General features: G+C 44.2%; 1 protein-coding gene across 1 annotated transcript in view; it reads right to left on the bottom strand.

Moving 5' to 3' along the window:
• TRPM7 (transient receptor potential cation channel subfamily M member 7) overlaps nucleotides 1-12,600 on the bottom strand; it is a 58,582-nt gene extending 45,982 nt beyond the window's left edge. Inside the window, exon 1 of the mRNA XM_087743809.1 lies at nucleotides 12,475-12,600. Within this exon, the coding sequence (XP_087599935.1) occupies nucleotides 12,475-12,477 (3 nt within the window). The 5' untranslated portion in view covers nucleotides 12,478-12,600. The remainder of the gene's footprint in view (nucleotides 1-12,474) is intronic.
• Nucleotides 12,601-13,407: the final 807 nt, after the last annotated feature.

The raw sequence follows: 13,407 nt of genomic DNA, 5'->3' as shown, positions 1-13,407 counted from the left end.
GTGCATGGACATCTGATTAATGTAGTATGTGCTGAAGCACATTACAACTACAAAAGCAAGCTGGAAGGGTGGATGTTGTTGGTCTTGCTCTACCGCTTTCTTAGCCTGTTCCATTTACAGATCTGACTTATTTTTAAATGTCATACAAAGAAAGGTACTTCTCTATCACCCCAGCAAAGATTTTGGTGCCTGCTGACTTAAGTAGGCTATAATTAACACACTAGAGCAATGAAAACTTGTTATCACTAAGGGATTTTTGACATAGCTAGCCTCAGATGACCCTTTGAATATCAAAAAAAAACTGAACAGGAAGCCTTATGCCCACATTTAAATTATTACAGATCAATACTATTTCTCTGAATAGCATGGGTGAGAGCAAAGAACAAGAGAACATACTAGTGGGCATGTGAAATAGGTGACAGCACAAGACCACTGCTAGGGATGATGAAATTTCACATAACTTATCTTTAGACACAGTATCAGGGAAAGCCAATTTATTTTTATAATCAAAACTACTAACATCAGGAAAGAGGCCCTTCAGCAACCATGCTAGCAAAGAAGCACCTGAAACAGATTTGGAATTTTGTTCACTTTAATAGCAAGTCCTGTAAAAAAATCACTCTAAGTTATACAAGTCATCTCAGAGTAGAAAATTAATATTAGGCTGGTTCCAGGCCAGTATTAAAATACCAGCATTGGACCTGATGTCTGAGGGAGACAGAAGTTAGTCATATAACCCCTGAACTGTCTTCACTTCCTTGGTAAGGGGAACACGTGCATTACTTATGGACAGGATCGTTGAGGTGTGATGGGGTGCATTGTCTTAGCTCCTGTTCTCTATGTTCTCCCTGCTTATACACATGTGCATGTCAATGTGCCAGTATTTGCTAGCTGCAGTAGGGGAAGCGAACATTTTGGTCAACTCTCTACAGTCACCAGAAATCTTGGGAAATTAGAATGGGATGGAGAAAGTAGGATGAGCTGGGAGAAAAACAAGCCAAAGCAAGAATTTGCTGTAATATAGTTCATCTACTGTAGAATTACAAAGACTTAAGCATTTTTAAATTCAGCTCACTAACAAAGAGCTACTGGATTCAGTTACACTTCCATTGCCCGTCAGGACGGCCCTCCTAACAGAGCTAGCTAGGTCCACAGTTGCTCAAGAGCACACACTGACTACAGCCCTCATCTCGGGGCATAGGCAGCCTGACAGCATTCTAGAGACATCCATGTACCTAAACTCTTATCAGAAAATAAAGTTCCCCACTAAAACTACTTAAGTAGTTTCAGTTTACTCTAGAGAAGTGCAAAGAAGAAATTTAACTGGCTTTATTTAGGCAAATGTGAAAGCAGCTAATTACTGTCTGAAATAATGTATAATGCTTATTTAGGCATTTTAAAAAATTTCCACCCTCTGTTTTTGAGGGGAACAAACAGTTGTTTGAACTACTGTGTCTTATTTTGTTGATCTCTCATGAGGCTAGTCTTACATAAAAATTGAGCTCTCCATCACAACCTCATACTAACTGCTGAAATATTCTTTTACACTGATTCTCCTATTAGCATTCAACCATTTTATTATTAGCAAGTTTTGAAAGTCTCAACTACATTCTTACATCCCTCTTCATGAATGTTCTTTTTACATATTACAGAGATGTAAAACCTACACAATGCAATGTATTGTGAGAGAGCTTAAAGTCACTCATTTTATCTCCAAGTCAATACTCAGGCTGCTAAAACGTACCATTTTACTGCACCATTTAACAAAAGCACTACAAAGCTTCCTATAACACCGTCCTTCACGTGAACACAGCATTGCTAATTAAGATACAAGCACAGATATACTAATGCCTAACTACTGATTTAAACCAAGGTCTGGCTAGCTCTAATGCAGAGGGAAACAGAAGAATGCATTTTGGTGTTTCTCTTATCCTAGTCTTACATGGTTGCCTTGGCAAGCTTGAGTCCCCAGGCTGAGTATTCAGATCTCAAATCAAAAGCACAAAACTCTTATCAAACACTTGTATGGACTTGAAATACTCTGATTCATCAAGTTGGACAGTATCAACTAAAAGGCAGAATAATCTGTGGGGACAAAAACTCTCTTTTGCTCTAACAGGGAAAGCTAAATATATTTGATAAAGGGAAGATCAACTCGAGAAGAAAAAAATTTGAAACATAAAAAAGAGATCCGTTCCAAATGACTGTTCATTCACTGAAAGTATAATGAAGCAATGCAGGCAGTTCCCCAGGATGTACAATTTACTGCCTCAATCTTATCTCTTAATTTTTGTTCACTGCACAGTGATATAGGTATCCTCTACTTAAGCAGATCAAAGAAACTACAGTTTTTCAGCTCTCCCACCAAATGCTGATGCAGAATTGCAGGTTACCCACCAAACTGAACTACCTGCAACACATCCATGTTAAATACCACAAGCCTAAATAATCACTCAGAAATTAAATACATGATTTTTAGAAATAAAGTAACTTTTTTTTTTGCGGGGTGGGGGGAAACAACTAATTAAACACCACTTGCACTTCATACCTGTTTTCTGTTTATTACAGTTTCTTCCAGCGTACTCCCAGTAAAACTCACCAACGCCAAGTGGCACGTGGCACAAAGGCCTCCCTAAGCTGTACTGGAGTTATACCTCGGGCCCCTCTCTGGCCTACAGGGGGAAAGGAGTGAAGACAGACTATCATTCTAGAGAAAAAAAAGACAACAGTAAGGAGGTGGAGGTCCTGGCAACAGCAAAGCCAAGATACGTAAGGGAAATATTTGCGTTAACAGATGCAATTCTTCAAATTATACAGTGAGGGTGCAGTCAGAGAAGACAAGCTGAGCAAGTTACTAACCTGCCCTCCCACCTGTTCTCCTACTACTTCCCTCCCACCAGCAGTTGTGCACTAGCCCTTTAGTGAGTTTATTGGGCTCCCTAAACCAGCACAACATTATTTCCAGGAAAAAAAGTGCAGATAGCTTTGATCTCAGAATGAACAGATTCAGATGCAATCTGGGCTGAAAGCTAAGGCACAGGAAAGGACCCCATGGCCATGATCAGGGTGGGAACAAGGGAAGGAGGACATCCCCTTTGGTAGCAGTAAGATACTGGGTTAGCAGAACAGCTGAGCTGATCTAAGCATCCTGTCAAGGTACATAAAAATAATCCCCCAAAGCACACTTACTCTAGGCATCCAGGAAAAGACTACAGATCTGTCACACAAAAAGGCATTCTTTTATGCACCTGTACCCTGATGTTCAGGAAGGAAAGGAAGCTAAGACGGTATTTCTTTATTTCTCAGACAGCTGCCAATGAAGCAAGAACATATTGCCTAAGGTCACGTTTTAGGTGAGCAGATACCCTGCCTTTGAGAATAGCATCCATTTCCATCTGGCACTGAAGATGTTTTTTCCTAATTCATAGTATAATTAAAACCCAGCTAACTCCTAATATATTAATTACAAAAGATTTTTCTTGTCCTACCTGCAAGATCTTTACATTTATCAGAAAAGCCCTGAAAAACCCAGTAATGACACCCAAGAGGATAGTCAAAAAGACTAACCTTATCTTAGCAGCGCTAATTTTTCTACATCTTCTCTGCAGAGAGAAAAAAGCTGCTCTGAATCCCCCTCAGTCTCCACTGAGCAAGCCGAGGGACTCACTGCCTAATTAGCTTTTGCGAATAATCCTCCCCCTCTCTGCAAAGTCTACTTGTATTCTGCAGATTGTCTACATGCATGTGACAAGAAAACATTTTTCTACAACCTGAAAACAGGATTTTTCTGAAGGCAGAAAAGCTTCAGTCTTTTACATTTTCTATACCAGGAAGAAAGTGCAGCCCAAAGTTTACTGTATCGTGTTGTCCAGCAAAGTACTATGATTATACTAGCACCAAATATTTCTCTCCTGGGCTACAGAACACCAAGCGCAACCAGGCCGATGCATTCAGACAATGACTCGTCTGTTAGCGGCCTTCAGCGCTGCAGAACGTTCACCTGTAACACCAGCTGGCAGCCCCAACCAGGACAAGGACGGTGAGTGTTTTCTGCCCGCTTTCCCTATATAAGCAACATAAAAAGACCACATTGTTTCACTAAAGCATTGAAACAATTACAGAGAATTTAACAGTGAAGAGTCCCCAAGTTCTACACACAGAGGTAGGATTTATACGGAAAACTGTACGCAAACAAACTGTTTTTCCTACAGTTGGAAACTAAAAAAGGATTTTTCTGCATAAGATTTTTATAAAAGAAACCAAGAATAAGACAGACCAATTGCTTAATGAGGCAAAGGCATAAATCCTCATCAAGAGCATTTCTGAAGTTGGCACAAACTGAAAGGACAAAGGTTAGTTAAGGGGATATTTCTGCTTTTCAATGCCTCTGGCTGCAAAGCCAGTTAATGCCAGTTTAAGAGGTTAATGTCCATCCCAACCTCCACATCTTTGCTCAGTGCCTCTCACACAGGCCGAGGTAAGTGCTCGCAGGGCTGCTCCGTGGGCTAGTCTGCCGTGTGATCCCATAAACACTTTCAGCAACACAATTAAGGAGTGAGTAAAATATAGCTTATGAAATTGGGAGGAGCGAGCCTCTTCCAACTAGTTCTGCATCCAGAGGCCTTGCAACACCAGACCATGCTAAGTTCCTAGAAAGTTGTCCAGGATATTTGTCAGCTATGGTAGCGGTGATTCATTACTCTTTCCCTAGTGTGAGATTACTACCATGAGCAGGAATTCCTTCAAGATCAATCACTCTCAAACTTTTTGGCCAGAAGATCACCCTCAGCCATGTACTCTTCTAATGCCTTCAGTTGAAGTTTTATTAGATTAGCTGTTTAACAGAATTCTGCAAACTACAGTTCAGACAATACTGCAGCCAGGGAACACAGAAGAAACTGGTAAGACTTTGACATTTAAAACATCATCAACTGCACCTACTCTTGTAGATTAACTGATTTTTTTATAATTGAAGAGAAAGTTGATTAACAGTTCTGTAATTACACAACTGGTATTTTTAGGCTCCAATCATGTGTCACTTAAGCACATGCATAATTTAACCTATTCAGGTGACTGAAGTTACACATCACTAAACACTTGCATGACCGCAGCAGCCACAGGGACAGGCTTTGAAAGGAAGCTGAGCTTTTTCAGACTGGCTCTAGCCACAAACCAGTATACCGCACGGAGCTTACTACACGAAGCCAATATACATGCAATTTTAACTATATTGCACATCAGCATGACGGTCTTTGAACCTGGTCACACAGCTGCTGTGCTGAGCTCTATCAGATACATTAGCAGAAGGCAGCTTTGCTCTCTCCTACCCCAAAGGAACAGGTTCAGCTTCTTGAGAAAGTTAAACAGGGATGGGAATAGCACTAAAAAGCAAATAATCAGCATGTTAAGAGCACGGAGAAAAAAAAAATCTAGCAATATTTTGTTATGCAAGACAAGTTACCAACAGTGGATCATTTGCCAACAGAAACAACTGGATGGAAAGGGTCAAACTCATCTTGGTGCAGCTCAGTTCACAGACAGATTATAGCACAGCATATCTGGTGAAAAAAAAAAGGTATCTTATATCTGGTAGCACACATTCAGAAAAGGTGGTCAAGAAAACATCCTCTGGAAACAGAATTTAGATACAAAAGTATTCAAGCATAGCTACTACGTGCCTACAGTACAATTAGACAAGGTGTACAATGCAATTTGGGTTATATTTTGAAGAGGCTACAGAACCTGACTTGTGATGGCACAGCTCCATCCATGCCTGCACACAAGGCTGTAAGACTTAGAAAACACTCACATAGAGCGGGTGATATACAGAGTAACCGAACACTGACTAATATGATGGCACAAGTGAACTCTCAAGCACCTCAGAGCAAGCTTCCAAACCAGCTTCACTGTTTATGTCAAGTTTGGGGTGCCACAATCTCATTTTCCTAAGCCTCTGCACATGATCCCACCCTATCTCATACCAGCACCAGCATTTATGCAGTCACGTGGAGAGCTGATTCAGGGAAATGACCGACAAAAGAATTAATCCTCAAAAAAAGGAGATGATTAGATGTTCATTCAATTCAGATCCCCGAAACAGTGACTGAGCACAGAAGGAAGCACAAAGGGATGGGCAGAAGGGTAACAGCCAGGGCTCAGATGAGTTTAGACTGGATTACAACCACACCTTTAAGAAGCGTTTTGGCAGACTTAGGAGCGGCTAGTAAAGATACTATGGTCTTGAACATCAACCCTGCCTCGTATCTGAGATTATTACCCTGCAACACATATCCACACCTCAAGCACTCTCAGTAACTATACTGTCAATGAAGTGAGTAATAGTGGGAAGACCTGTACTGTTCAGTAATACTAGTTCTAAAAGTGCCCTGAGTCTAGAAATTTTTAGGCAATAAGTGCTTGTGAAATACAGTATGCCTGACAAAGCAACCAGAAATTCATTTGCAGAAGGCATAAATGTAAATTTATTTGTTTATTAAATTTAAATTTTAAAAGTCAAGTTTGTCAAGTCTGCATTTCACAAAAACTGATTATCACTTTGCAGTGTTAGGATTAGGAGGAGAAAGACTTAGCAGATATTAGGATAAGAACCATCAGCCAGGGATATCTTGCAAAATTCCACCCAACACAAGTCAGGGGACTACAAAGCAAAGTCAAAGCAAAGTTTCTGTTCCTCTCTTGGCAAAGGTGACAAGAATCAAGTAGATAAGATTAAGAAAATAATTACCTCTTTGGGTACAGGTAAGTGGGAACAATGCATGGAACAGAGGCTGGTATTCAATTGCAATAACCATTGTGATAAGGTTGACTGAGCTGTAACAGACACTTTCCCAGGCTTTGAAGATTACAGAGTTATATTATGGTGAAAGACTGAACACCTAGATTAAATTAACTTAGAGCTGTAACTGAGACAGTATTCTCAAGCACGAACATGTTAGTGTATGACAGCAAAAATATATTCCAGTAATCACCCAAAAGGTAGTCAGTAAAAAAAAATAAAAACAAAAAATAAAAATCAGCGAACTAGAATTTTAAATAGAAATATGCCAATTCTCAGAACCTGCAGGTTCTTCTTTAAAACCTCATTTGATTAGTAGTAAACAATTAAAGGCAGAATCCAATAGCACTGGGAGTCATCCACACCAGGCTTTGGGATCTGTGACTAGGAAGTAAAAAGCCTGACCAGGCTGCCACAGACCTTGGAATAGCTCCAAATCTCTCCAGCTCAGAAAAAGGCCTCCCCAAATTGTTGCTATTACAATTACTTGCAGTAAGTCTAGACATTGATAAGATTCACGCATGCATAATTTTCAGATGTAGACAAACTATATGCACATATCTACCTGTACTCTTTGAAACTGTATATTCATTCGCCAGTTGCATGCTCTTTGCAAAACACATGATGTGCATTTAAACAAAATAAGCACTTCACATTGGACCATATCTGAATGTAAACCAGTGATCTCCATGGACAGGTTGAAGAGGAAGCAGCAATAAAGCTTCACAGAAGGTTTACGATAGCTGTTTCTGAAGTTGGATCATCTTCTGAAAACAGCAGTTGTCAAACTACACGCAACAAAGTACCAACTCTATTACTGAATCAGCCTGTAAAATTCCGATTTTGCAGCTGTAGAAAGTCAACAGATATGCTAGCACACATACTGTATGCCATCCTCCTTCAGCTGAAATCAAATGAAATAAAGATGGGTTGGGATACACTAACTCAGCAACTGCACATTTGCCATACACACAGAGTTCAAATGTTTCAGAAAATCTGATGATGGAAAATGTGTGAAGCAGCTTGAGTTTGAGAACAAAATTATATTGCTCTTAATAACACAAGTATTAAATAATCCATAACCTTGATCCGACTTTTAGAATTTAAAAAAAAGAAACACAACACAGAAATCCCCAGAATTAAGGTTTGATCCAAGCCTACCACCTCAGTAACATCTGAACTTTGCTTTAGTTAAGGGGAAAAAATGCATAACTTATAAACCAAGTTTAATCAGCTTTAACATGCTGTCAGTTTGTTACCATGCTTTAAACTCTCCTTGGCAATCAACCACTACATTTACCTTACAGACTATTCCTGCAACATCCTCATACCATATGTTGTCAAACCATTTTCCACAGTTAAATATTCTAGCCCTTTCACAAGGCAGCTTTTCGGAACTATCAGCACCACAATCAGCAACACAGTTATTTTTCTGCCTGTATGTCCCATACATTTAGAACACTTTTCACTCAATTTTTGGGAAGGAAAAAAAAAACTAATACAGTTAAGGACAACAATGTTATTTGTCCCAGTTTCTCTCTTGTTTTTTATATTTCATTATCCCATCAGAAGTTCACAGACCTTTCCTTCTTGGAAAGAAGAGAGGGGTAAGAAATTTCCCCTGCTCACCTAACAGTGATTACACAACCTGCATCATCCCTGCTTCTGTGCAAGAAATACAGTGGCTGGGGAGAAACACAAACTCGAGCTCTACTGTGGTTCCAGCAAACCTGGCAGTTAAAGAAAGTGGCTCACAACCCCGCTTTAAAATGCCTCACATCCACTTTACATGCTAAGCAAAATATAGGTGTCAAAAAGGCTGAAAAAAACCTCATCACTCCTCAGAAAAATAGCATGCTCTCTGTCAGTGCAACGCCTATGATGGAGCCTGGTCTCCAAAACACTGCCGCTCTGGTCTGTGGTCCCATCCAGTTCGATGCAACGGTTCGGTGTGCCAGGCGACGCTGGTTTAATGACTGGCTGCGACCACAAAGACAAGTCACTTCCTGCACATCCGACCTCCTCTCTGGCGCAGCAGCACCCGTGCCCAGCTAACCCTGGGCTGCGCCAGGTCAGGAAGCGAAGCTTGCCAATGCAAAGGTTTTGGGGTTTACTTTTTCTGTTCTTCTGTTAGATTAGCTTTCTATTACTTGAAATACAAAAACATCTACAATTCAAGTAAAAGGAAAGCTTAAAGCAATAAAAATAACAGAAACCAAGGATTAGTTAGATCATTTTCAGTATAGGTTGTATCACAATATATTAACATGACACCATTACCTGTACATCCTCATTATGGGAGCAAAAAAGATGGGATTAAATCAGATGAAGGACAATAACGAGATTGCAGAGAATACAATAGAGGAGAAAGAAGGTTTCAGGCCAGGGGACGTGAAGAAAGCATGCAACAAACTTCGTTCAAGTTTTACCACAGGTCAAGTCAGTACCACTCACTATTTTTTGTAGAAATAACAAAGCATATGGACTCTTTTGTCAGAGGCCACCACTACTGGTCAGTATCCGAGGTAAGAAGTGACATTATCTTTAATAATCAAAGTATCTTATCCAAATACATACACAGAGTAAAATTATTCAGTAATTTATCTGCTGAAAAGCCAGCTGCCGGAATTTCAATCAGTGAAGCTGAAACGCACCAAGACAGAATTATTCATGTTAGAAACAAGAAACATGACCTCAAAGACAAAATTCCAATTCTGGAAAATACACACATTGATTTTACTGTCAGTTTGCCTTTAAAAAAGTGGCACAAAAACCAGAACTAACGGTACTTGTTTCAGCAAATTAACGTGTCACGCAAATATTGCGGCCAAAGTAGACATGGTTAAAGGAAATGAGGGATTCCAAAAGAAATAAATATCTGTTTAAAAAAAAAAGACAAAGATACATTATTCAGGTTAAGTATATTGGCATGAGAAGTATCATTTCATTGTCTTGACTTTTCAAAGCATAAGCCACAATTTTAAAATCCAACCCCAAACCTTTAAAGACTGGAACTTCAAATTTGGGGTTGTTTCAGACAATAGGCTGACAGTATCAGAAGTTTAGTACAAGTGTCACTGCTAGTATAACTACGTGTTAAACTCCTAATTAGGCTAATCAGGGTCTTTCTGGGAAAGAAAATTAAACTTACTATGAAAAATCCTGCCAAGCACACAAATTGTAGACTACAAAAGCATCTCCCTCCCTTCACACACACTTTTTGACAAGTCCTCTTAGAGATTTATTTGCAACATTACTGGTGTAAAATCGACAAACCAATATGGCCAAACCCTATTGCATCAGCATCAATTGTTGACGTTTAAAACAATATTTGTTTGTTTAGAAAATAGTCATCTGTCACAACTGTCCACAAGGAGTGAACAGTTAATAGAAACGCACCCCACGAAGGGACATGAAAGGGAAGCAGGAAAAGTTTGGGTGTTGGTGCAAAGCTTCCAGGAAAGGGAAGCACAGCAAGTGGTAAAGATAACTATGAGAAAAAGAGAGGAGTTTGGATGCTGCAGTCTATCACCAGCAAGGCAGAGAAAGCAGGGCTGATGTGATAAGACAAAAAGGTAAGGTGGCAAGACTAGGTTATGCAGAGCCTCAAGGGACAAGAAAAGAAGTGAAAGTTTAAAACACAATAGAGTACCTCTCTCCAAGATAATCCATGTCGGGAGGTAAACGATCTGATAGAGTATCTTTAAACATAAGTGAGATAACTGCTAAATGTAAGGTGATGTTTCAAGGTGCCTTTGTATGACAAGTGAAAATTACCCTTCCGCTCCTGAGCTGAAGCAAGCAAAAGAAATATCAAAGTAAAACATCAGGAAGCTAACGTACAAACAGTCCAAAACCAGCCTAAACAGTTCCACATGCACAAAGGTTTTTTCCCCCCACTTTAAATAGCAAAGTCAAGAATGGCTTCATACCAGAAGGTATGAAGGATGATCTAGCAGACACTTATCTCACCCACACAGACACATTAAAAAAAAGACTGAACTCCCGGAATTGCCACATTGAACAAGTCACTCTTTAGAATAATTCCTGATTTCATGTTGGACACTGTCCAGCAATTCTTCAAAATTGCTAAATAGTCATGGAGCAGCAGGGAAATTTTTAGCAAAATGAACTTGCATAAAATGTCCTACATTCAACTCAGGCAAAACACCTGTTAAACAGTGGTTTCAAAATATTTGATAAACAGATACTTATAAAACATTGCAAACATGTTACATTGCCAGAAAAAGTGCTGAGCCACGATCAGTTTACAAATCTACAATGGTTAAAACCAATCTGCACATTTCTAGGCTATGTCAGCACCAAAAAAACCACCAGAACTAAACAAAAAAAAAAAAAGCCAAGACCAAAAAACCCCCACAAAACTAAAAAAAAAAACACTTCAGTTGAGAAGAGCAAGTACCAGACAAGTGAGAGATGCCAAGTACTCTTTCAAGTCAGAACGGAAGGTTGCACTTTCAGCTTCCTCCTAGAAGAGTGGTGGATTTGCAGATTCTAGAAAAAGACAGCCCACATTTCTACACAGTTCACAGATACAGTCAGAAATGGAAGCTTCAGGGATATGAATCCCTGTGGTTTTGAACAATATACCGTGAAATAAAACACTTTTATTTAAAACGAAATAAAGCATCTGACTAGAAGTTCAAGCAGACTGTAGAAATCCACAGATTTACACACACTTAGATTTCCAAAATGATTTGAAAACACTTGATGTGACGGCTCACTGAACTCCGTAAATATCAATTAAGGAATAAACTTATAGGGATAAAGAACTGATTAGCAGCCAGAATAAGAAAGAACTGAAATTAAACCCGTGTTTTCTTTGTAGAAGCTGATACGCCTCTTTGTAAGGGTTTATACGCTCCCTTGTATATGACAAGGTGTAGAAACTGTAAAAATTAAATAGGTAGAAAGACGAGAAGGGAGGAAGAGCTGCATCCCAGAGAACTACGTGGTCCGCCGCGCACATTCTGGTGCTGCACAAAACCATAATGCCGGATTACGGCAGCACTCGAAGAGCACGGAAGGAAAGGTCGCGTCTCTAAGCGGCGAGGCCCCCGCGGCCGCAGGGCCGGCTCCCCAGAGCGCTGCCCGGGGGAGCGGAGGGCTGCCAAGGGAGCGGCCGCCCCTCCGCGGGGCCGGCGGCAGCAGGGCGGCGCCGCCGGCCCCGCGGGCACCACGCGAGGAGGCTCTGGAAACGCCGGGAGGCGGCGGCAGCCTCGCCCCGGCGGCTCGGGTCAGCCCCGGCCGGGGCGCTCCGGAAGGGCAGGGCCCGCCGGGCCCGCAGGGTCGTGGGCGGGCGGGCGCTGAGGGGGGCGACGCCGGGGCGCCCCGCCGGGGGCCGGGGCACCGCGCGCGGGCCGGCCTGAGGCGCCCGAGCCCGCGCCTCCCCTTCCGGCCGCAGGTGACAGCCCGGCGGGGTCCCTCCTCCCCGCCGCCGGGGCGCCCCGCACGGGGCGGGCAGGGCAGCGACCGCCGCGGCGGGAGGCGAGCCCGGGCGGCAGAGGGGCCGCGGCGCATCGGGGCGGCCGCGGCAGCCGGCACCCGGAGCAGCCGGCTGGGACAGGTCTGATGCGGCGGCCGGCGCCCCCGTCCCTTCCCCCGCTCCCCGCGCCCCGCCGGGGCGAGCCCGGCCCCGCCGCCGCCGCGGCCCTCACCATTCTCCTCAGGGCCGGGCTGGGTCTCGGCGCCGACTCTGGCTCTCCTCGCGCCGGGCAGCTCCTGCTCGTGGTTCGGCGTCGGCGGTGGCGGGGCCTGTCTCCATCTATCGGGGCTGGGCTCGGCAGCAGCGGAGGGCTGGGTGGGGAGAAGCCGGGCGAGGACGAGGCTCCCGGGGCGAAGAGGAGTGCGGGACGAGGAGAACGGCGCTGGCTCGACTCCGCACCGGGACCCAGCGCTGGCGGCGGCCTCGGCCCGGCGGCTCCTTCTCATAATTGTGCGACTCGGCCGGCGGAGAGCAGCGGCGCTGCCGCGTCAGCGCGCACCGCCCCCGGGAGGAGGGGGGCGCCGGGGCGGCGCGGCGCTGCCGGCTCCTGCCCGCCCGCCCGTCCGCCGCGGCCCCCTCAGGGCGGGGGCGGCCTCGGCCCCTCGGCGGGAGAGGGGGAGCCGGGGGCAGCGTTCCGAAACAGCCCGAAAAGGTGCGAGCGGCTGCCGGGGGGCGGGCGGCCGTGCCCCCCGTGTGCGGTTGATGAGGTGAAGGCCGAAGAGGCGGCAGAAACGGGGCTTTCCGGGGCAGAAACCAGTCTGACTGGAAACGCGCGGTTCAGAGAGCGAAAGCCCCGTCCCTCTGCAAAGACACCAGCCTGGGCACCGGGCTGCGGGGCTCCCCCGCGGCGGGGGCGGGCGGCGAGCGCGGCAGGGGCCTGGGGCAGGGCGTGAGGGGGCTGGGGCAGGGGCCTGGGCCTGGGGCAGGGCCTCCGCTTCCCCGTCGAGGAAACGTCCCCGCATGGCCGGGGCGCCCCGCGTTGGTGGATCACAGGTCGCTGGTGCCTCGAGAGCGTGCCCCGGCGTTATTGGTTATGTAAACGGCATCACAGGGAACGGCGTCAGCTGAGATGCGTTTGAGCTCTTCGTGCCAGCCGCGCTCGGGC

Source organism: Nipponia nippon, unplaced genomic scaffold (assembly GCF_047370975.1).
Source record: "Nipponia nippon isolate SJK-2023a ecotype South Korea unplaced genomic scaffold, ASM4737097v1 scaffold_9, whole genome shotgun sequence".
Lineage (NCBI taxonomy): Eukaryota > Metazoa > Chordata > Aves > Pelecaniformes > Threskiornithidae > Nipponia > Nipponia nippon.
Note: the sequence above shows the minus strand (reverse complement) of the source record. Positions and strands in the feature narration are given on the sequence as shown.